This window comes from Brassica napus, chromosome C2 (genome assembly GCF_020379485.1).
Source record: "Brassica napus cultivar Da-Ae chromosome C2, Da-Ae, whole genome shotgun sequence".
Classification (NCBI taxonomy): Eukaryota; Viridiplantae; Streptophyta; class Magnoliopsida; order Brassicales; family Brassicaceae; genus Brassica; species Brassica napus.
The window spans coordinates 48,013,069-48,038,704 of NC_063445.1; the positions used below are offsets into that span (position 1 = coordinate 48,013,069).

General features: G+C 35.3%; 3 protein-coding genes across 4 annotated transcripts; 1 reads left to right on the forward strand and 2 right to left on the reverse strand.

Annotated features, from left to right (window-relative positions):
- Positions 1-8,238: 8,238 nt before the first annotated feature.
- LOC106377754 lies at positions 8,239-12,103 on the reverse strand. Its single transcript, XM_048749170.1, has 11 exons — positions 11,853-12,103; positions 11,177-11,612; positions 10,980-11,078; positions 10,490-10,900; positions 10,155-10,220; positions 9,869-10,024; positions 9,792-9,827; positions 9,490-9,705; positions 9,086-9,408; positions 8,919-9,000; positions 8,239-8,856 (listed from the first exon to the last, which is right to left on the reverse strand). The coding sequence occupies exons 1-11, from the start codon at positions 12,101-12,103 to the stop codon at positions 8,239-8,241; spliced, it is 2,694 nt and encodes an 897-aa protein (XP_048605127.1).
- A 3,346-nt stretch (positions 12,104-15,449) lies between these two features.
- On the reverse strand, positions 15,450-16,322 carry LOC125582451 (glutathione S-transferase T3-like). The gene has a single exon (XM_048749171.1). The coding sequence runs from the start codon at positions 16,320-16,322 to the stop codon at positions 15,450-15,452; it is 873 nt and encodes a 290-aa protein (XP_048605128.1).
- Positions 16,323-22,012: 5,690 nt separating this feature from the next.
- On the forward strand, positions 22,013-24,154 carry LOC106379189. Of its 2 annotated transcripts, none has more exons than XM_048746876.1 (7): positions 22,013-22,483; positions 22,583-22,841; positions 22,914-23,029; positions 23,109-23,234; positions 23,315-23,404; positions 23,469-23,587; positions 23,660-24,154. In XM_048746876.1, the coding sequence occupies exons 3-6, from the start codon at positions 22,934-22,936 to the stop codon at positions 23,472-23,474; spliced, it is 318 nt and encodes a 105-aa protein (XP_048602833.1). In that variant the 5' UTR covers positions 22,013-22,483; positions 22,583-22,841; positions 22,914-22,933; the 3' UTR covers positions 23,475-23,587; positions 23,660-24,154. The 2 variants fall into 2 exon arrangements, with proteins under 2 accessions (XP_048602833.1, XP_022551272.1); XM_022695551.2 differs by having other exon boundaries at positions 23,490-23,587.
- The last annotated feature ends 1,482 nt before the right edge of the window (positions 24,155-25,636 follow it).

A 25,636-nucleotide genomic window follows, 5' to 3' on the forward strand; every position in this document is an offset into this window, starting at 1 on the left:
TATCAAATATATTCACAAGTATTAATATCATCAAAAAGAAATTAGTCTTTTAGCAATATTTTATGTTTCTCTTTTACTTTCTTGTTCCGATCTCTTGTATTTACAAGTATCAATATTACCCGATTTCAACAACTTTTAGCTCGTAATCTACAAAGTAAAAATGAGGAGAGCCATTTTTATTTCGAAATGCACTAATAGATCATATATGCATTACAAAAATCATTTTATGAAATAATATGGTAATTTGTTTGAAGTTTAATATTAATTAAGTTATTTTTATTTAAATTTTTATATTTTAATAGAATATTTTATTAATTAATATTGTTGTAATATGTTTATTTATGTGCTAGTTATTTACAAAAGTTTTATGAATTCAAATTAGTTATGACAAAATATAATTACCATATTATAAAATATAAATAGTTTTGAAGTTGAGTTTGAAGTTTCACTTTTGGATGAAGTTTTACTTTTGGAGAAGACCATCTTTAAACTTCAAATATAGATTTTTGAAAACTTTAAAATAGAGTTTTTTTTTGGAGATTCTCCGAGAAAGATAAAAAATACGCTATTTTCAATTGGGTGATGTCTTTTCTCTTTTGGGATTTTTTCTTGTAGTTAATGTCAATGCTACTTACTAATTTGTCTGCCTATTTTTTTTTTAGTTGGAAATATGCTGGAGTATATATTATTTAGAGAAATTATGATCAATATACACGAAGAATCCAGTTATTAGGAAACTAACTAAAACATTTCAAAATTAAGCGAACGGACAACTGAGACATGTGAAATGTCGATCTTCTCCTGAGCGTCTGTAGAATAGGCAATTGGAGGCGCGTGAAATGACAGAAATTACAGGAATTTTACGGGGCAGAGTGAGACAGATTCGGCTTGTCTGCTTACGTCTGGCATCATGATATCTACAATTGCAAGTCGTAGCCGGCTAAACATTAATGGCGATGAGACATATAGTTTTTGCATATTTATACATTTAGTTCGGAAATATATTTTGCACACCAAGACATTTTGCTATATATAGAAGCATCCGGCGAGACAGATGACACGAGAACAATATCGGATCTATCCGGTTTGTACCAAACATCACGGAAAAGGTTCGTCTTTACTTTTCAATCTATTAGGGCTACAAAACACCGACAAACGGTCGGTAGGACAACATTTATGGATCGTTTTATTATTTTCTATATATAACTACATCTATGATTCCTTAAAAAAAAATTCGAAGTCGTTTATTTAACGGATCAAAATTCATTTGTCGTTAATATGGGTTATTGTTTTAGGGTTTGATCGTTTACCAATGTTCTCTTTAATTTGTTCTGCAGATGAACTCTAGACAAGTTCTGAGGGTCATTCATGGGGATTGGAATCTTCATCAAAATGGAGAGTGGAGCTTTGAAAGGAAGACAAACGATCTTGGTTTTCCAGCTATCGTGCGAACGTCTGAAACCTTCGATTCGCTTGAACGAATTGTCTGAAGCCTATACAACCTCGCAATCGAAACACCAATTTCGATGACTTATAGGCTTCCCGAGTGGATGCTTATTCCCGATGGCAACAACACTCCTCCGATAACAATACTCGAAACACCTGATGTTCAAGTTATGATGGCTGTGAGAGCTTGGTTCGCCGATCTCACTCTTTGCATAACAATCGGAGCCGAAGATGTTGCGAGTTATCAGTTCTTTTGCCGATCTGACTTTAATATTGGGTCCTCTTCTTATAAATTCGGAAACGGAAGCGAGGATCCGTCTTTTGAAGGTAAACCGTAGTTTCGCAATATTTCTCTTTTTGTTTCTTCTAAATTTGGTGTTGTGTTATAATAATAAGAGAATCTAATTTGTATATCACATTTAATTTTATCAATTATTTTGTTAAAATATTTAAATTATTTGCAATTGTTTTAGGCTTTTTAGGAGAGGCAGTGGTTGCAAGCCAAGCGGTGCTAGAGGAATACTTCAATGACCAAGAGATGATGGTTATTCATAGGGTTCACCTCGAAATGGAAAAAGCTAAACTGGATTTGGAGGATCAACAATGTTACCAACTTGTTCATGGCAACGAAATAATTGTCATAGATGATACTGACTCCGACAGCGACGGAACCGAACCATTAGGATCAAACAAACTCTCTATAACCGTGTTTAACACAGGTAATAAAAATACATGTTTATATATCACTATAAACATTCTAATTATGGAGTTTCTTATATAGGTTCATCGTCAAATCAAGAATCTCCTTTCCCAACAAACAGACTCATCATTTCGGACGAGATAAACAGTTAGTATAAAATATAATTTATTACTTCAAGATATAAATATACAAAACTATAGCAAGATGTCGAAATGTTAATTAGTTTGTCATCTCACATATTATTATAATAAATGTTGATTACATTTAATAACTATGATCTAACCATATCTTTCATTGATTTAAATCACCAGATGTTGCATTAGACTCCGAGTACATTCCTCAAACCAACGTGTCTAACGGTAAGATATAATTTATGTTTTCTATTTCCGGTTTTCCTTTATATTTTCCGGCTATAGATAACATATTTTAAATTGTTTGGTAGATTCACCAATGAAATACTATGAAGGGATTCCCGTCCAATTTGCTGTGGATGAAGATTTGGTTGTTCTCGAGCTAAGTTACCGTCTAGTTGATGATGGCATTAGTTTTTGGGAAGGAGTTATTGCATCAGAAAATGAAAACGATGTAAAGGACGAAGAACATTCCGACGAGATGGATCTCGATATTCCCATTTCTCAAAATATTACGCAGTTCCAGTAAAATAGCACTACCAACGTTGATCATGCCAACTCGTCGACCGACTCGACTCCTGATCTAAACGAAGTAAACAATGTCGTTCCTAGTTGGGAAAATGTTTCAGACAATCTTTCGAACACCCAACCCATATATGATAATCCAGTTGTTTCAGAAGGTATGTATTATTGTTATATGTATTTATTCAAATAAGAAATAATATTTCGATGTATCATAAAACCTATTTTATGATATAGGCGTTCTTGACGATGGTCTCGTTACCTCCGATGGCCAAACTATGCCTCAGAACTCCGCAAGCGTCGACCTTATTCCCGCAACTAATAATTCCCCGTCCATCTCAGCAACCGTGGGGCTTATTCCAAATCCGGCTAATGCAGATGACAATCTGGTGATCAATCTTGATGATTCTTCATTAGAGGACTCCATGGACAGTGGTGTGTTCTAGGTTACCTATTGCTATGTTTTAAGTTTTCTCATGGTTTCGGGGAAGGAGGTATGGTTTTGACTAAGTTTATCGTGTGTCGGGGATGTTTATTTTGTTTTGGTTTGTAAAAGGATGATCGGGTTTAATCTTTGGTAATGTGTAAACGTCAACTGATATGTTTAATAATTTTTGTTAATGTTTAATATCAACAGGTATGTTTAATCTAATCCTCAATGTAACATATATTAGTTTACATTCTGAGCTTTGCAATATTAATTCCCTAATATCTGAACGTGCTAATTAATGTAGGAGTCACAACAAACCAGCACAACGAACTCTATGTTGGAATGGTATTTACAAACCGGAATGAATTTAAATTGCATATGGCATTATATGCAATTAATAAGAAGTTCCGGTTTCGTAACATCAGATCAGCACCAAATGGAATGGTTTTAAGATGTTTTAGCTCCAACTGTCAGTGGAGGGTATACGCCACAAAGTTAAAAGACTCGGACGTCTACAAGATAAGAAAACTCGATCCCATACACACCTGCTCTGTGGACGATAGATCCAGTTATCAGTCTCAAGTTACACATCATGTTGTTGGAGAGATAATGAAAGCTCGTTTCAATGGTAGTGCCAGTGGTCCAAAGCCTGGAGAGATACGTCAAGTCATGCAAGGAGACCACGATGTCCGTATATCCTACTGGAAGGCTTGGCGTTCAAGGTAAATTGCTTTGGAATATGCCAAAGGAAACTCAAGAGGCTCTTACAATCTACTTCCTGATTACCTCCGTAAACTAGCACAAGCAAACCCTGGAACCTTAGATGAGATAGAAACTGAATACAAGGACAATATAGGAAACATGTTTAAATACTTGTTTCTAGCTATGGGTGCTTCTATTATGGGATTTGAGTACATGAAAAAAGTTGTAGTTGTCGATGGAACCCATTTGAGAGGAAAATATGCTGGGTTTCTTCTAACTACTTCTGCCCAAGACGACAATTACCAAGTGTTTCCACTAGCCATTGCTATCGTCGACGGAGAAAACGATAACTCGTGGGAGTGGTTCTTCAAGAAGTTACAAGCATTCGTTCAAAATTCAAACGATATAGTGTTTGTATCTGATAGACATGCATCCATCTATTACGGATTGGCCAAGGTAAGTAAAGGCTTAACAATATTGCGTAATTGTTGTTATATCCAGAATGTGTCAATGATTAAGGATAATATCTTTATATCCGGCAACCTAATGTTAATCCGGATAATTGTAACAGGTTTATCCTGAAGCGAGACACTGTGCATGCATTCTTCATTTAAAGAGACATATCATGACTTATTACAAGGATAAGAATCTAGGATTCTTGGTTGCAAAGGCTGGAAGGGCATATAGGTTGGCTGACTTCTACAAGATTTTCAATGAGATAAAACGTGTCAATGCCTCTTGTGTAGATTATCTAATTGGAATTGGATTTGAGCATTGGGCGCGTTCCCATTTCCCCGGACGTCGTTACAATATTATGACGAGTAACGTTGCGGAATCATGGAATGCAGTGCTTCGTGAAGCCAGAGAATACCCTATATTTGCTCTTGTAGAATTTATCAGAGCAAAGCTAATGTCTTGGTTTTCTGCTAGGGGTTCAACAATCTCAGCAAATTTGGACAAATTCACACCGAAAGTAATGGAAATTCTCGCTGTTAATTTCGAGTCTTCGGCAGGTTTTGAAGTGAAGAAGATAAAACACTTGGAGTGTGAAGTACGGAACAAGGAAGGTTATTCATTCCACGTCGACATTTCCAAACGTTTTTGTAGTTGTTTTTGAGTTTCAACTCCTCGAAATTACTTGTCAACATGCAATAGCAGCAGTCATCGTAGCCAAGATAAAAGTCGATTCATTGGTAGCTGAAGAGTACACGAAGAATGCAACGTTTGCTGCGGATGTGGGTAGTGTCGCTCCAGTGATTGATACCGATGATATCATAGAACTCAGTGGTCAATTGTCCGAATTAGATATGCTTCCTCCATCTACCAAGCGTCCCCCTGGCCGTCCACGCAAGAAACGTTTTCTATTTCGCGGGGAAGTTCGTGTAAGTACTTTATAATTATTTATAATGTCTAATGATATTATGGTTAATATGTTTTCATTGAATTAGTTATTTATTTTGTATTGTTCAATAGATGAAGACACCACGAAGACGAACTGTATGTAGTCGTTGCAAAGGTTGTGGTCACAATCGTGCTACGTGCAAAACTCCTATCAGTTAAGATATCTTACTACTAAGAAAGGGATATTCCCGGTGATGGAGTTGTACGGAAAGAGGATGGATAAAGAATCAAGTTTGTTAAAACAAACAACTACTATCTGTTTAATATCTAATATGTGATTACTTATATGGCGTGAGAGCTGAAGTTGTGATGGAACACCGGTTGTTAAATAAATTAATGAAATCCCTTTCTTTATAGGCTTGCAATTCATATATCCATAACGAGTGAATGTTATATATATCCGGTTATGCATAGTAACATATTATGCATGGTTTTGTGGGTTGTTTGGGCCTCCATACGTCTAATACGTTTGGAATTCATATTTCGTATATCCTAACTAAAACCTCTCTTAGATTTTATGCAATTTTGTTCGTGTATGCTGTCAACATTATCAGATAATTGCAACATTTAGTATATGATCCGAGGATATCTATCTAACCATACATATATAAAACAATTATAGGGACTTCAATTGGTGATGACACCCGTTAATAATAAATTAACTATAGTGTAGGAAATAATAATTTGTATTTGGAACTAAACGTGATTAAAGGTTCTTTAATGTCTAACCTAATATGACAATATGACAAAACGTAGATCATATAATTAGACTACTCAATAGAGGTCTTTCCAAGTCAGGCGTGTGTATGACTAATAACATATGCTTTTGTTTCGTTTGCATGTGATGGAATAGTTTTGTCATATGGGTTAAAATTCAAATCTCATCATGATATCTATACTAGAGTAGCCAGCTAAGATGTTTATTATATTTGCACATATGGAAAATTTTGATCTTATCTGCATACTTGTTTACTTTCCTTGCCTATATATCCAGGATAACACAAAAATATTTCCTCACACACCTCACCAACTAAAATCTCTCTTTTAAGATGTCAACACCTCTGCGTGTAAGCTTATATCACGGAGCATGGCAGCGTAACGACGAAGGTTATTGGATTTTCCAGAGAAAGCCGAGCGATCTCGGGTATACGGTGTTGGTCAAACCAAAGGAGAGTTTCGAGAAGTTGGAAACTATTATCCGAGATCTTTATAAACTAAAGCCTGAAACACCCTTGGCGATGGCTTACCACCCCCCCAGAATGGATGCATGAACCAGATGGGACTCGGAGGCCACCGATTACTGTGAGTACAACCTCCGAGGTAGAAGCTATGATGCATCTTCGCTCATGGTTCACAGATCTCAAACTTTGCATTTCATCTGGATACGAAGATGTTGCCCATTTCCAGTTTCTTAACAAGACCACGTTTACCGTCGGCGGTGCAACATTTGTGTTCAATGGTTAGTAACCAAATTTTTAAAAAATTTCCTAGGGTTTAGTTTAAAAAAATAATTTAATGCGTACAATGTTTTTGTAGGTTACAATGATCGCGAACTCGTCGCCTCCAAGGATGTTCTTGAAGAGATATTTACCGAACATGAGATGGTTTCAATCTACAGTGCCCATCTGGAAATTATAAACGCTAGGCAAAACCAACAAGAAAACGCTGCTGAACCAAGTGTATCATCAAGCCAATTAACCAAAGAAGGTTAGTTAAAAATAATCATACAGTTTTGTAGAATGATTAATCTAGATTATTAATTAATTATTATTATTTTAGAAGCATCTGGATCATCTCCGTCACTCCCTAGAGACTTCCTGGAGAGTAAAGCAATCGATGGCCACGTTTGTGGGCAGAAGCAGTAAAAAATAACATCAGTCGAAGTTGTTTTCTTAAATCGTATTGTCTAATGTTCCGTTTTAATTTCTGAATAATGAAAGGCTGTGAGATCTTTATCTAAGGTTTCCTCTGTTCCGTTTGCTATGTTTGTTTTCCTGTTTTGTGTCGTGTATGTATGTCCCAAACTTATCTTTTCATATGTAATATAACCGTTTCGAACTAGTTACAATTGTCGGTGAATGTGGTTTTTGCCAAGATATCAAACCACTACATCTTACTTTGGGATTTAAAATACAATACTCTATTACCTTTATGTTTAAAAATGTCCCAAATCTAGTTATATTGCTCGAGAAATATATAGAGAATGGTCACCACTCTATTATCTGATAATCGATTCAGTAGATGGATTTCGTGGTTTATTATACAAGGTGCAAAATACCTATTCTCATTAACATAGATCGTATCATATTGTGTAAATTCCAATCACTCAAATTTAAGCCAAATAATTGTCAATTATTGACACTTATGGCGATAACAATTCTTCTAGTACACAAATCAGTACAACAGCAAAATAAAGGGGAAATTTGTTGTTTGATTTTCACCATACATGAAACCACCAAAATTGACTTTTGTAAGAAGAAATAAGTTAACAATTGGTTAAATTAAAGAGAAATTATATCCAAATAAACATCAATCATATCAACGAAGATGTCCGTTATCATTATACATGACCCCTTAGTTTGCTCCAATTATCCTATTTTGATTTCGATTAAATATCCGGATAACAATCATAATACCGGAACCAGCGATAATATCCAGCTTAATCAACAGAAAAAACTCAATGTGTTTCATTCGTAAATTGTTTCACTTTTCATACCTATAATTTGCATAGGCGGAACACGATTAATTAATTATATTAGACTGATGCATATACGGCATACAATCTTAAATCCTTACGATAGGAAAACAAAATAGTCAGCTTTCAAACATCACATTCGTCTAAAATCTTTGCTTGGACAACAGAGTCTAATGTTAAAATTCTACAAATTCAATGCATAAACAGCAAACTAGAGTTTCATGTGGTACTCATAGAGCAGAACAGCAACCCTTTGCGCCTCAGAAGCTAAGATATGGGGTGTGATACAACGACATGCTTCAATCCCAGAGAGAGCATATGTCTGCATAAGCAAAACCGACGTCAACGAAGAATCTGCTGATATGATGTTCTGCGGAATGATTTTTGCTGTTTCAACGACCATTGGCACCAGTTGAGAGTTTGAAATTCGCCACCCAGCTTGTTTCATCAGGTAAGGAAATATCTCTGAAATTGGTTTAAGTTCTGAACTCATCGAAGCTTCGCTCCTTAGCGAGGTGTTGCAATCAAAAACTGTAATGATCCAAGAGGAAGCATCCACACACAAACCGACCATGTGTTTTTTATCCAGATTAAAAGGGACATAGAAAACATAGTGATCAGAACAATGGTCCACCATCTCTCCAAACACTTCTACCAGACCCTTTGTGAACACATGTGTTTCCTTAGCCTGTATTTTGGACAATTTGGAGTAGTTCCTAGACAAAGAGGCAACGAAATTGGAATCCAAAAATACCGACTTCTTGCTCTCTTCACTAAGAGACTGATTAGCATATGACAAGCTAAGATGCTTCATGAGTACATCCATCACCTATATTGAAATATATTAATAGGTGGAGTAATTTTAAACGATAACAAAGAAGATCCTACTACCTTTGAAGAGTATGGCTTGGCCCTTTCGACAATGTCAATAATGTCTTTGTTTGAAACTTGACACCCTCCAAGATGAATAACACTAGTATAGATATTAATAGATTAATAGACGAAAAATAGATCTTCTTAATATATCAGGATAGACATAAAATAATCGAATAACTTACAAATGTGATTTCAGCTTCTGGGCCAGTTTGGTATACTTTTGAGTATATTCCCAAGAATCAGCTTTGCCATACACAGCCAATTGGGATTCCCTTGCTCTATTTAATATATCTGGACTATACTGGAAAACATCAACGAGGCCATGGGTAACTGTTTTTTGTCTTTTGCCTCTCCTGCATTCTTGTAAATCAAAAGGATTATCCTTTTCTACTGCGACTTGTTCAGCAGCCAACCCGTTCACCAGGTCATCATTATTATCTTCATGGGACAAACTAAGGGAGAACGACGGAATCTCAATAACAGGGAACAATTCCATCTCAGAAATCTAAAACGATAAGTCCTAGTGTTATAATTTATCCACCAAACTAACAACGTTTAATAGTACTATGGATTTCATATTTTGTACCTGTTCGACCGAAGTCGACTGAGGCAAAGTTGAATTCAGAAAATTTCGTAGCCGCAAACTCTTTCTACGTTGTGGGAGCTTATCATGACTGTCTTCTTCGACACTTTCTGGCTCTTGGGAGGATCTACCGTCAGTGTGATCCTGTTTTTCTTCCTGAGACAAACCAAGCGCGAATGATGGATTCTCAATAAATGAGAACGGATCTCTCAGTGACATCTAAATAATAAAAGTTTTAATGTGAAGAAATACTATTCGTTCTAGGATAAAGTTAAGTTTAACAATAGAGAATTCAGATATTTTACCTCTAACCTTTCGGTTCGGAGACATTGGGGAGCTACCTGGAAAATAGGCACTATATTAATATCCAAAGCTATATTACCATAACCTTTATGAAACGGCTATTATCATTAACTGGGGCAAGAAACTTTACTGTTTTTGATGGTGGAGGATGTTCCATTTGATTTTCCAAAGATGTGACATTGGGAGATGGAGTTAATCCAGATATATGTGGGGACAAACCTCTGGTTGGAGAATCCTGTTACTCAAACATATTGCATTAATATAGAAATTGGTCTCAAATTTTGAACATATGAATACTCATACGATTAAATATATAGTAAATTTAAAGAGTGGATTGTATCATTCATGCAAAAAGGTTTGCTTACATTTATATCACCCTCTGGAATATGTGATGGTTCATCCTCAACATATGTGTTCTCAGTTGGTTGAACCTATATATTACAAGATATTTAGTAGGGAAATAATGGCATTAATAAAAATAAGCTGTGTATACCCGGATAACTACGTTATTAACTACTATATCAAACATTTTAGGGATATGAATCAAAAATTTGGAAACAATGCCAATGTTTGTATTTATTTGGGTACCAAATGTTGTAACGTCGACTATTACTGCTGAAATATATATATCTCTAACACAATGCATGAGCATTAATCATTTGCTATGAAATTATTTTTTGGATGGTTTTAGAGAACTTACATTTTCGGTATCGTTAGACGTCGGATCAGAGTTGTAATGGTCCTGCACCGATGATGGTTGTGACTTTGAATTGATAATGGGATCCTGATGTTGATTCGTAATCATGGTTTCAATACTTTGGATGATATCTCCTTTCATCTGAAACAGTTCCTGTTCTATCATTGGAACCATGACTGACTCTATCATCGATTTGATCTTACTCTCTACAAGCGTTCCAACTAGAGACTCCATGGAGGCGAATTCCTCAGTAGCAGCCTTGACAGTTGCATCTAGATTCTTTGTTGTTTCATGAAATCGTGAAATTTCAGGTTTCATTTTGTCATACAGAAGCGTAGCAACCTTCGAGTCCGAGATAGTTTCAGGAGACGCTGATTTCTTACCAGTCTTTTTATCTTTCTTCTTACCCTTTCTCTTACCACCCAGCCATGGTTAAACCTCCCTTGAACATCGAATTGTTGAAATCATGTTTTTCAGAGTGTAAACGCAAAACATTTTCAATCTTTTGGTCGGTTTTCTCGTCGGAGTAATCCTCATATTCATTATCCACAGGATGGATAGAATCATCTCCGATGATACATTTCACAGGTACCTAAGTCCATTATTAACATCAACGTTTCAAAACACATTTCTTAAAATTGTATAAACTGATATATATATAAAGAATTATCCGGATAGTTTTTATTGTACCTCGCATTTATGATCAACATCTCTAGCATGTCCTGGACTCAGTTTCAGTCGCTTATTACGCTTTTCATGAAGATCACCGTCTTCCCTATCTGAGTCTGACTCGGAAGAAGAAGAACCAGCTTCTTGCACAACCTCGGTTAGAGCCGGCACCGCCTCCACCATTACTAATTGCATAGCGTGTACAAAACCTTTAAGGGCAAAGGTGTTCTGACAAAGCGTTACCTCATCTCTTTCTTTGATGCTAGTCATTAGCATATCAAACGCAAGTCGTCCCCAAGGAAACGATAAGAATTGGTTCAAATCTTTTATCATCTCTACATACTCTTTTGGAATCTTAGACTTCAAATTTGTAGGCATCAAAACAGAAGAAACCAGAGCAAGAAGAGCATACTTAATCCTAATCTCTTTGTCGACGACTGTTTTCTTTCGTAACATCCTAATCACCGACAAAACAGTAACAACGTCAGTACCACCAAACAGAGTAGGCTAATATGGAGTTTCTGCCATTCGCTCTTTCTTGTTTTTCCGTGATTTTTTTGGGAATTTCCTACATGGTAAGCCAGTGACAATAGCAAATTCTCTTAAAGAAAATCTTATCGGATTTCCGGCAAAACGAAACCAAACTTGGTACTTCTTGTTTACCTTTAGTTGTCTTGAAAGAATATATCTAGCAAACCTCCCGGAGAGTGCAGGTTTATCCGCGAGATCGATAAATTTCCCAAAGGTAGAATTTTTGATGAAATGGATTTCCTTGTCGGACAAAACTCTTAGGATTGACCGGATTCCACTTGAACGATGATAAGCAAGAACTCGTACGCCAACTGGTTCTTCACCATCGGCAAACATGCGGTCAGGAACTTCGATCATCTCGACCATATCGTCTGACTCGGAAGAAACAGGTGAGTCGACCAGGCAAACTCGAACCATGATGATTTGAGTGGAGGAAACTGAATATTGTCCGGTTAATTGAGAATTCGGAAACTTAGAAATATGTTTCTAAAAGCTGCAATTAATCCGGTCGATTGGTGAGGAGAACAGTTACAATAATTCAGACACGCAAATTCTTTGCTTCGATGGAATATATTTTCGAAAATATAGTTATTTGTAATATTGTTTATCTTTAATCTAGGCATGCAGGAGACATCAAATCTCTATATGTATCAAGTTGTCAGATACAAAACAGGTAATAGGCTTAGGGATCGATATGGCAATACGATATATAAATATTAATGAACAATACATATAGTTATTTTCCTAAATAGATGAAAGATGGTGTATATGGGAACCAAATTCTCTATTATTTATCAACTATTACTATGTCTTCCATAAGGCCTACATATATCAGCCTATGTGATTTTGCGTGGTTTTTTTATCATCACGTAAACTATATCCTCCAATTTGACCCCAAAAAAAATTAAAAGATTGTAATCAGTATTAGTAATCTTTTTAATTTATGTCATATATTTCTCTAATCAAAATTTTACCGAAAAGGTTGTTTTCTCAATGATTTTTCCATCAGTTCAACCTACTTTTTCAGTTTTTTTTTTATCAAACAACCTACTTTTTCAAGTAATTTACGACTCTTACTCCACATGATAATGATAGGTTTGTGACAGATTCAGACAGACTAGTTTAATCTATGAGTGGTAATTCAGTTTTAGTTTGAAAGTTATCTGAATATACGTTTATACAAAAAAACAATAGGTTGCATATTTTAATTTCCTAAATACCTTTTGTAAAACCAAATGCAATTCAAATAGTGATACAATGATAATGACATAAATGACTAAGAGCATGTTCATTGGTAAAACCAAATGTCTCTTAATGATTTTTTAACTATTAAAATTAAGATAAGGGACTTTGTTAAGAGACACTTAATTATGGTGGTTTCTTAATTAAGGTTCTTAACAATAAAAAAAGATTAAACTTTTTTTAAACATAAAATTTTAAACAAAGATTAAATTTATTTATTAAATAAAACAAAGTCAAACATAACATTTTAAACATAGATTTTAAAATAGAAACATGAAAACATAAAAACAAATAGTAGTAAAATAAACGATAATAATTTCAAAGAGGCATCGAAGCTCAGTTGTTGTCTTGATCACATCTAAATTTACGCCATATATGTTCAACCAAATTGTCTTTCAGTTGTTGATGCGCTTGTCTATCACGAATTCTTGTTCGAACACCCATCTGATTGGCGATATTATTTGGGATATCTGTATAATAGATGGGATCGACATGTGAACTTCCGCTCCCTTCTCCTTGTTGGAAATCTGAGATATCATATTGAGTGTATTCATCTCTTTCGTCTTTTACTATCATATTATGGAGTATGATACATGCTCTCATAATCTTTCCAATCTTGACTTTATCCCAAGAAATGGCGGGATTTTTGACAATGGCAAATCGAGCTTGCAAAACTCCGAAAGCACGCTCGACATCTTTTCGGACAGCTTTTTGACGTTGCGCAAATAAAACTGCTTTCGGCCCTTGGGAAATTGGAATAGATTGGATAAAAGTTGCCCATTTTGAATAAATACCATCGGTGAGATAGTAAGCCAAATGGTACTCTCTTCCGTTGACCGAGAAATTCACTTGCGGGGCTCGATCATTTATTATGTCATCAAAAACAGGTGAGCGATCAAGAACACTAATATCATTTAAGGTACCTGGAGGTCCAAAAAAACGCATGCCATATCCAGAGATCATATGAAGCAACCGCCTCTAAAACGATGGTGGGTTTTCCCGAACCACGAGAATATTGGCCTTTCCAAGCGGTGGGACAATTCTTCCACTCCCAATGCATACAATCGATGCTTCCTATCATTCCGGGAAATCCACAAAGCTCTCCAATATGAAGTAGACGTTGAAGATCAGCCGGTGTTGGTCTTCTTAGGTACTCATCGCCGAACAAATTTATTATTGCTTCCACAAAATTTTCCACACATAACCGAGCAGTGGTTGCACCGAGCCGGAGGTATTCGTCGACCGCATCAAGCGCAGAACCATATGCCAACACACAAATAGCTGCTGTACACTTTTGAAGTGCAGAGAGACCAAGTCTTCCGGTAACGTCTTGCTTTTTGACGAAAGAATTGAACTTCATTGGAGAGGCGATCAACAATACGCATGAACAATGGTTTGTTCATTCTAAATCGTCGTCTGAATAGATTTTCAGGATATGTGGGAGTGTCACTGAAATAGTCGTTCCATAACCGGAGATGTCCTTCTTCACGGTTTCGTTCTATAAAAACTCGTTTTTTTCTTGTCCTTCTTTCATCTTCTTGATCACCTTGAGCATTTAACAGATTCTGAAATGTTTGATCAAAATGTTGATCAAAATATTGATCGAAAGCTTCATCAATTGACTCTTCAAAAGTGTTTTGAGAAGAAGATGCCATGAGATGATAATATATAATTTTTTTTTTGTGAAAGAAGCGATGGAAATTTTTTGATAAGATGGAAAACTTGGGTAACAAGAGATGGAAGGTTGGGTTACAAGATTGGGTTGGGTTGGGTAACAAGAGATGGAAGGTTGGGTTACAAGATTCAATCCGGGAAAGAAGAGATGGAAGGTTGGGTTACAAGATTGATTTTTTCTTACGAAAGATGAGATTGTTGGTTACAAGATAGAATTCGTTTTGAATGAGAATGGTGAGAATGAAAATGGAGAGAAGAACATGAGATTATAGTGAACTCGTATTGAATGAGAATGGTGAGAATGCAAACCAATTTATAAGTGTTCTTTACACACTCTTGTGACCTCTAAAGACATCAAAACCATGAAACAAGAATACAAAACAATAAAGACAACAACTCAGTGTACTTTACAAACTCTCGTGACCACCCATGAACTCTTTACAACAACTCTCACCTGTGACCACAACGACAACAAACAACAAACACCAACAACTCTCACCTGTGACCTCTGTCTCCTATGCTCTCATCTCACATGGTCTCATCTCACATGGCCTCACAACGTCAACTCTCAGCTGTGACCTGAAAGATGAAGAAGAACATTTAACCATGAGAAAACAGATCAAACATAACAGATCAAACATAACAAGATTAACCAAGAAAAACATTTTACTTAAAGTCTTAAACAAGCACATTGTACCATGAACATAATACCATAACCACGAACATTTAAAGTACATTAACACCATGCATTTTCATCTCAAACATAACAAGAGGAACTTCAGACAGAACAAGATACTAATAAAAAGAGAACAAAAGATGAAACTTCAAGAACACAGATCAAAGGAACTTAAGACAACAACAACTCATCATCCAGCTTCTTCTTGAAGGCTTCTTCGTACTCGGCAAGGGGATATTTTTTGGCTATCAGACTTTCCAGTAGCCTCATCTTAGACAAGCGGTCTTTCATGGCGAGATCATGTTGTTTTATTGACCACATGGTGTGAGACTCCTTCATCGCATTCTCCTCAGCCACTGTCTTCTTGCCACTGGCCTTGGCGGCTTTAACACCCGGTGGACGCTTCATTTCAGTTGCTTGAGAGCTTGAAGAATTAGCACCATCCTCACACTTTCTTTTTTTGAAGCTTCCTTCGGTTTTAGCAGACGCTTGCTCACACCACATCTGGTCCAACCTCAGCTCTTTCCAATCATGTTCAAGGAGGAATTTCTTCTTATGGTTGGTGTAGAATATTTGATGTGCTTGTTTCAGCACATCATTCTCATTTTGCCCGCTCGTCTTCTCCCTGCTTGCAGCTTCGTTGGCTCCACAGAACTTGCACACGAGATCATTGATCATGTGCCAACGTTGCTTGCAATGCCTAGCTTCTCTCTGTTCGTAGCCACTATCCTGACGACTTGCCACAAAGTAAGCCGCTATTCTTGTCCAGAAAGCGTCTGACCGTTGTTCATTGCTCACCACTGGATTTTTACTTGTGTTAAGCCATGAGCTAATGAGCACAATGTCATCCTTAGGCGTCCACTTCCGCCGTTCTCTATGCTCTGTACCAGTCTCTCCACCATCTTCGGTTCCAAGATTGCCTAGATACGGAGATTGTGATGAAGACAGTGAGACACTGTTGTCATTGTTGCCAAAGAAGATGCTTTCTTGACTATTTAATAGCTCAACAAATTTAGAGATCTGTGAAGATGGATAAGAATCCATTTCGGAAGCAACCTAAAGGAAGAGAGAAAGAAAATAACAGAGATGAGAAAGTGGGAAGAGAAGAAAGAAGAGAAGGAAAGATTTCTATGCATTCAAGAAAGAGGAGAAGACAGCTTTTTATAGAGAAAACGGAAGCTAGAATCGCATTGATCACACCCAACCAAACCGAGAAGACGTTTATCCAACCCATTCATCACACAAGACTTTTCATATCTATCTAACCATAAGCATGTATTTATTACCCAAGACAACCATAATCTCATTTCTACCTAACCAAACACTAACCCACGATTCAATTCATTTCAAACAAGGATAATCACCAACAACAAACGCAACATTAATCACAAACCACCAGAAATATAAACAATGCTATGCTTTATCCAATTCAACAGAGTAAAGGTTTTATCCAATTCAACAGAGTAAAGGTTTTACCTGTACGAAGAATCTCGGGGGTTTTATCCGACGAACCTGGATCATGCTTCTTCTTCTTCTATCCATCTCATTCTCCTCAGACATCTCAAGACAAAAACACAGAAAAAAATCAACACAAATCAAAGGATTCAACTTCTTAATTACCGATGACGAAACACAATGAAAGACAAGCATAATTGAAATATTGAAACTTGATTCTACTTCTTCAGATTAACGTTGAAGGAACACAATCAAAGACATGCATCATGGTTCTTATTATCGATCAAGAAACGCAATGAAAGACAAGCTTAATTGAAATATTCAAACATGATTCTACTTCTTAAGATAAACGATCAAGGAACACAATCAAAGACATGCATCATGCTTCTTTACCTTCCGATTCGCCGGCGAAGCAACATTAATCGTTTTCCTTCGTTTCCGACAGCCACCACGACAGAGAGATCTCGCAGTTTTCCTATCCTGACGAGAGCAACAGATAGAGAGGACACCGTCTTCCTGCGTCAATAGGACCCACCCGCACACACACCGTTTCGTTGAGGAGATCCACCGAAGAGGAGAAAAATCGCCATATCGCCGAAGAGGAGGAGAGAACACGGGAGAATAAAAGAGAAGGAGATAGAGGAAACGCAATCGACACCCAAACCTCTCTCCTTCTGTCTGTTATTTAAGCTACGCGTCTTGTATTAATCCCAATTAATCCTTTTTTTTTAAACCTAATTTCCCTAAGCTACGATGTTAAGATACACCAATGTACATGCTCTAAGATAGTGTTTTTAAGTCTGTTGGTTTTTCTTTAATACTCCCATGTTTTTAAAAAAAAAATCATTTACAAACTTAGTTTTTTAATGTTTTCTATAAAAACTATATTAGTTGATAATAAAAATTAGAAATTTTTAAAATAATTGATTTTATTGAATTTTTATTAGTCTAAAATTATTGAAAGTTTGTAATCGTAAAAATGATTCATTTAGGATACATTAAATGTCTTTTTAATATTGTATGTGAAAACATTGAAAACATATCTTAAAGGAATGGATGTAGCATTATTTGTTTTGTTTCTTTTGCATATAGTTTAACATTATTTTTATAAGTTGGGACCCTTCAAAAGACATGAAGTCAATGAACTACAACTAAAACTCATTCGAATTAATTATAAGAAACTAGCTTATCGAGGAACCAAACAAAAAAATCACTATCAAATATATGGGGCATACCATATTGATAGGGGCCTGCCGACGCTGCCGATATCTAACAAAACAGTTGCATGTGTTTTTTTGGCCTTTTGTGTTTTATGCAACAATAAGCTTTGATTTGATGCAATTCAGAAATAACTCAAATATGTCATCTTCCTAAATACTTCTACAGCGCTGTTTTTTTCTTTTGAAAAAGGGTTACGGTGGAACCAAGAGTTTCGACTAGTTTCCACCATATCCAACCTTATATCTAAATATCTTAAGGTTAATTTATGTTTCGGATAATTCGAATACCCGTTTGGTTTTCGGTTCGGTTCGGATTCGGTTTTTCGGTTTTAGATGTTTAGAACCCATTCGGGTATTTTAGAAAATCTGGTTCGGTACGGTTCGGGTAATTTTGAGTCGGGTTCGGATCGGTTGTTCGGTTTCGGATATTTTGCCCACCCTTATTTTTAACTAAAACACACGTAAAATAAAAAATCATCTTTTGAAAAAAGCTCGACTAGCTTCCACCATATCCAATAAATAAAGTCATCTACAAATATATATAAACATTCATTAACTCGACCCAAAACAAAACATTCATTAAAATTAAACTTTGGTGTTTTGATTTTTAAGATAATATGTTCACTTCAACAGGGAATGCATTAAAACCATAGTACATTCAGATGTTTGGACTTCTCCATGCATGTCCAGAGATAGAAACAAGTACTTTGTGACGTTTATAGACGAAAAATCCAACTAAATTATTATTTTTAGATCAAATTATTAATAATAATTTAGATTGAAAAAGGCTCCGTGATATAGTCCTGTGATATAGTCGACTATATGTCTCAACTACACTGTGATGTAGTCGACTACACGCCTCAACTACACTGTGATATAGTCAATACTCCTGAAGTCTGGCTGCATAATTTCTGAAGTCTGGCAGCCATATTCTGAAGTCTTGCCATTAGATAATCTTGATCAATATTTAGAATCAGAGTAGTTGAAGACAAGAGCCGATTCGGCTGTGGCGGAGGAAGTTTCTATTGTTATGTCGTTTATAAATAAAAAAAAAATATATATATATATATATATATAAATATATATATATATATATATATCATGAAAATTTTATAGTATTTTGTAAACATAATCAAAATAAATCATGAAAGTTTCACTGTTCAATTGCATTTTTATAAGCTTATCATGGCGCAAAAAATGTACTGTTTTTGTTTTAAAAATTTTAATTAAATACTTAATTAATTAACCATTTAAAAGCAATGCATAACTGTTGAGAACCCCCTCTTGATATACGGCGATGTGATGGGTGATAATAAAACGGTAAAAATGTGGGTGTTATAGTGTTGTTTATAAGTATCTAATGAATAAACCACATTTTTTGAACACCCAAATTCTCTTCTTTGAGCTCTCTTCAAGATCTATCCATGGAGGATACTGTTCACACAAACACATGCCTAAAACAACGGTGATTAGTGTCACTCTTGAGGGAAGCAACTATACTCTTTAGTCAAGAACAACTAAAGCTTCGATTTGTGGAAGGGGTCTTTGGGCTCACATCTTGGAAGAAAGGGAGTTTCAAGAGGATGCAAAGGGAAAGAAGGATCAAGCTACCATTGAAGCAGAAGCCAAGTGGTTCCAAGAAGACAAATTAGTGCTTGGGTTTCTATTCAACTCATTGTAGCCATCCATCCTTGAAGCATATTCGTATTGTGAGAGTGCTATGCAACTTTGGGATACTCTCAAGAGGGTGTATGGTAATGTCTCTAACCTTACACGTGTGTTTGAGTTGAAGAAAGCCATCAATGACCTCAATCAAGAGGATTTAGAGTTCAAGCAATATCTCGGGAAGTTTCAATCTTTGTGGAGTGAACTTGATGCTCTTAGGCCAAGTACTTTGGACCCAATCTTGATTAGCCTTTCCCGGATGATAGGCAATGTCTATATGTAATCCGCGACTAACTCCATCCACCTTCTTTGTCTTAGGTTCAATTCCGGCTGGGTGGGACTGAGAAATTTTATTAATTTTTAGAGAGGTATTAATTAATCATTATAAATTAATAAATATTAATTTATAATGATAAATTAACAAATTATCAATTTATAGAGATAAATTAATAAATTATTAATTTATAGAGATAAATTAATAATTTTATAATTTATAAAGATAAAAATTTCAGTGTGTAATTTTTAAATTTAATTAAATTTTTAATCTTTATTGTTTTTCCTTTATGTATATTATTAATATTCCATTTTTCAAAGTATTTTATTTATTACTTTGCCTATTTTATTTGAAGTAATTCTACTTCCAGGAATTCTATCCTTTAAAAGCGATTCTAACTTATAGAAGTCTATAAATCATGTAGTATTTGTAAACAATGTTCCTCAAGCTTGGCTTGGCTAAGTTCCTATAATATTAAGCTGTTGACAAAAAAAAAATTATAGAAGTCTATAAAATTTTGAATACAAGATAATAGATATAAATATGTATACATAAGATTTATAATTATTAATTTATAATTTTATTGGGACCGTATATTTACATAGAAATTTCAAAAAAACTATTATCTTATTAATTTATTGAATTCTATCATTTTTTAAACCGGCCCGACTCAGGATCGGAAAAATTTATTAATTTATAGAGATTATTAATTTATAGAGGTTTTAGTGTATATGCATATATGGTTGTTTGTATTATATGCGAGTACAAAATCTATAGAATCATAAAAAAAAATACTAAAAAAAACCTATTAAACATACTATCAAAAAAAGAAATAGACAAGGATACCAGTAATTCATATTGTTTGTTTATTCACTGTTATTCATCTAAGTAATATAATTTATTGTAATTCATATTGTTTGTTTATTCACTTATTCATTTAATTAATATAAATTTTAAAAGTAATAAAAAAAGCTTTTAGAACTGAAGGTGCGCTAATTAAATTACTCTTTTAGAACTGAATGGTCATTTACAGAAGAGGATTACCGATTACCGTCGTCTTAGGATTACCGATTTCCGTCGTGAGAATTAGTTTACTTCGCCAAATATAATCCCCCATCGTCTTAGGATTACCGATTACCGTCGTGAGAATTAGTTTTGTTCGCCGAATATAATCCTTTCCCCATTCCAGATTTTCTTCTGTCCTTTTCCTGGGTTACTAATCGGCTAATCGCAGTCGCAGCGATAGCACAAAGAACAGGCCCTTGATACGATCCGAGATCAAGGAAATGGGCCTAGTTGGGCTTATGATATTATTATCTTTAGATACGTATTAGGCCCTTTAGCATTTATATATATGTAACCGAGACTTCATTGTAGAAAGGAATCATTTAACAATTAATCAAAATTAAAGTTCTTCTTCTTCCTTCGTCTTCTCCTTCTTCCTCTATTATCTTCTCTTCTCATCTCCATTTCTTCTGTTTCTCATCTTTTAATTCTTCTGCTTCTCTTCCCTTTCTGTTATTTCCTTGATAGGCCTATCCAGGATCTATCAGCCCTTTATATCATAACCATGTCGAATCTCCCTCTACCTCAGAGGATGTTCTGTAAGGGTGGTGAACCCGACCAAAGGAAGAAACTAAACTTCTATTTCGTCTTGAAATATCTGGGCACGGTGAAGAAAGCGTTGGAGAAGCACAAGAAAGAATGGTCACAGCTTTGGAATTCTCAGTTCTGGTATCTGCTTGAGCACGGTGGTGACGTAGCTTTTTCGGTCCAGTTCGCTCATTTTATGCTATCGCGCCAGTTAGTGACGGAGAAGAAGCACGAAATCTGGATGCAATTCGGTGGAGCGCCTATCAGATTCTCAATTCAGGAGTTCTCGGCTGCTACGGGCCTAAATTGTTCCAGACTTCCTGAGATTCCTCAGAAACTTACGGATGTGGAGAATTTTGACGAGCATGAGAGTATTTATTGGGACGACTTGATCGGAAATGATTTAGGGGAGATAGATGATGAATGGTAGGAAAGAAGCTGAATTCGAAGAATTTCAAAGACCCTCGGAAAAAACTGCAGCTTTGTTGCTTGCTCCTTGTCGATGCTCTTCTGTGTCCCAGGTCACACGTAGCATCCTATATAACTCATTTATATAGTTTCTATATTACTCAATCACATAGTCACTATGTAGTTGGTTTTTATTGTTTGCGTATGCAATTATATATAGGAATCTAGACAGAAAGATTTCTGAAGTCCATGTTGAACTCGTTCGTGATGTCGAGAAATTCCTCAATTATCCGTGGGGAAGAGAGGCATTCTCACTGGCCATGAAAAGTATTAAAACAAGAGGGGCTGAGGGTTTGTGCCAGAAGACGCTTGCTATACAGGGGTTCCTTCATGGAATGCAACTAGCAATGCTGAAATACATTCCACATATCAAAACTCGTGCCACTTATACGCCCGGAGCAAAGAAGAAGAAGAAAGGTTCCACATATGCAACCACCTCGGGCGAGGAGGTTGAGGTTGATGATAACACCAGTCTGAAGCCATTAACCATAAAAATGTCTAAAATCCACGACATGGACAGCAAAGGGAAGGTAATCCGGCTTTGAACACCATATATATGATAGATATAGTTGTCTGTATAGATAAGAAATATATATACTATATCAAACAACTATTTTTGTTTATGTCAGTCCTCTGTGACCGTGACACTGCCTGTAGTGGAAGGGAGTTAGGATGATTTTAAGTTTGATGATGAAGTAGTTGATACAAAGGTGAATAATCTGCTGGAACGCATTGTCAATGGCCCCGCTTTCACAATCCGATGCTGGTCAGGAGGCAAGCATTTCAATGATGTACCTCCTTCTGTTCGACAGGCTAAACGGAAGAGTGCCACTGCTTCTGGTACGGGAACTACTGATGAAACGCATGTAGTTGCTGAAGAAATAGCGGGTACACATAGTCATTTATATCTGCAGTTTATACTATTAGTTTTTAGCATTACTAATAATCTACCACACACAGGTTCTTACCACAAGCAGGCAATGGAGGCCTTGCAACAGGTGGAACTTAGGTTTTTGAAACAGATCGAAGATCTTAAAGCTGAGCTTGCTAAAAGTAAGTCCACTGCCACCGAAAAGGTACTACTCTCCACATCATGTACATAGTTTACTTACATAGTTGACTATGCGTATGATTTATAATATTAAACATATGCAGGCACATGTGATGGATGTTGATAAGGATGCACACCCAAACACCGAAAAAGGAGAGAATGATAAGGAAAGAGATCTTTCTTCTAATGATAAAGAGGGTGAAGAAGACCAAGCCTCTCCAACAGATAAGGTACTAGTATCGAACTCATTACACATAGTTTTCAAACATAGTTGACTATGCGTCTGATTTATAGGATTAAACCTTTGCAGAACATAGAAAAAGGAGAGAATGATAAGAAAAGAGATTTATCTTCTAATGATAAAGAGGGTGAAGAATACCAAGCCTCTCCAACAGATAAGGTACTAGTATCGAACTCATTACACATAGTTTTCATACATAGTTGACTATGCGTCTGATTTATAGGATTAAACCTTTGCACACCAGAGCTTGAGGATGTTGAAACTTTAAAGTCATCTTTTTCAAGCCATATACATCATTTCAATGATAAACTTAAAGAAGCTAAGAAGTTTGTCCATCACACTGTAAGTTTATATATATGGGCTAACCCTTTCTTATGTAAACAATATTTTTGTTGACATTTTTTATTTTGGCAGAGAAAAAAGAGAGAGGAGCTAAAAGCCATGATAAATTGTGTCCACATGTTGCAATATACATTTCATTATGCCTTACATAATAACTGTGGCCATGGCAAAGCAAAAGCAGAAGCAAATGCTCATGACTCGAAGGATTATTGCAAGACTAGGCTTCGTGCAGATGCTTTAACGCTCTTGAAGGTGTTAGAGACTGGGGTTTATAAGAAGTTTCTGAATGAATTTTGTTTCCAATGCTTCTTCCTCTACAGATTGGGAATTTCTCGCTGATGTTGATGGAATTTTGCGAAAAAATACTGATATACTACATGCAGTCATGTATGACGGGTTTGACTGTAGGCGAGAGTTATCTGATGATGATCATTCGATGTAATCCTTTAGGTTGTTGTCACTCTTCTAGAGTTAAAAACTTAAAATGTCAATGTCGTCAACTTCTTTTTCTTATTTTGGAAGTTTCTATTTATTTCGCAACATTCGTCATCCAATGTCTTTTTCTTATTTTGGAAGTTTCTATTTGTTTCGCAACATTCGTCATCCAATTTTTTCTTATCTTCCCCTTTGTTTTATTCATCGATAGCTTGAGAGTTTATCAGGATTATTGAATAGTATTAATCAGGCATTGTAACACTGGTAATACTATGAAATACTAGAATTGTAATACTGAAAATACTTATCATTGTAACGCTGGAAATAGAAGGAATACGAAACAATTATAGAGTATAAAAATAAATGGATGAATGTTAAATTTTTAAGTTGAAGAGAAAGAAAATGATGTGAAAAAACAAAAACATATAACAAAACAAAAATATGAAAATAAAATAGTAGGTAAACGTGTTAAATTTTATACTCTATAACAGTAAAATACAAAGAATACAAAACCATATTTTCTTGGACTGTTCACTCCTTAGCATCTCACTCTTTTTCACTGTTTTTTCAAGCATAGACGCTCCTCATCTAGATCGCTTGGCCCTGTTCACGTCTCCATCTCGATTCCTCGCACCCAGTTTCTCGCTATCTATTCTACAAGGGAATCACATCAGCTCTGAGCTTTTAAAGGTTTTTTTTCCAACGCTTTTAAGTTGTTTTCATATATTTCTTTAGCAGTGTAGTAGTTTGTGCGATTCGATGAAGAGTTTTATGAAAGAGAGAGAAAATGATGTGAAAAAAAGAGAAGACGATGTGAAAAAAACAAAAACATATAACAAAATAAAAATATGAAAATAAAATAGTAGGTAAGCGTGTTAAATTTTATTAAACAAACTATTGTAGAGTATAATAATGAATGTGTGTTGAATTATTATGTGTAAGAGAGAGAAAATGATGTGGAAGAAAAAGAAGCTTGTGAAGGGTGTTGTGTGCTGAATTTTATTAAACAAACAATTATAGAGTATAAAAATAAATGGATGGATGAATAAATAAATGGATAAACAAACCATAATAATAAAAAATTATTAAACAATCTATTTTATTAAAAAAATAATTAAATGGAAATATTTTGACATGTCCAATTCACAATGAATGTAACTTTTCTGCTCTTTCAGAAGCTGTCTGGTTCCCCATGCGGTGGTATAGAGTTCATGTGACCCAAACCAGAACATATTAATTTCTGTAATCTTTTATTTACCCCATAAATATTATAATTTAAGTTTAACCAATGATTAATATTAATATGTAATCACAAATACAAAAACATATAACAAAATAAAAATATAAAAATAAAATAGTAGGCAAAGATGTTAAATTTTATTAAACAAACCATTGTAGAGTATAAAAAATGAAAGAGTGTTAAATTATTGAGTGAAAGAGAGAGAGAGAAAATGATGTGGAAGAAAGAGAAGATAATATGGAGGGTGTTGTATGTTAAATTTTATAAAACAAGAGTATAAAAATGAATAGATGTTGAATTATTAAATTGAAGAGAGAGAAAATGATGTTAAAGAAAGAGAAGATGATGTGGAGTCTTTTGTGTGTTGAAACCAT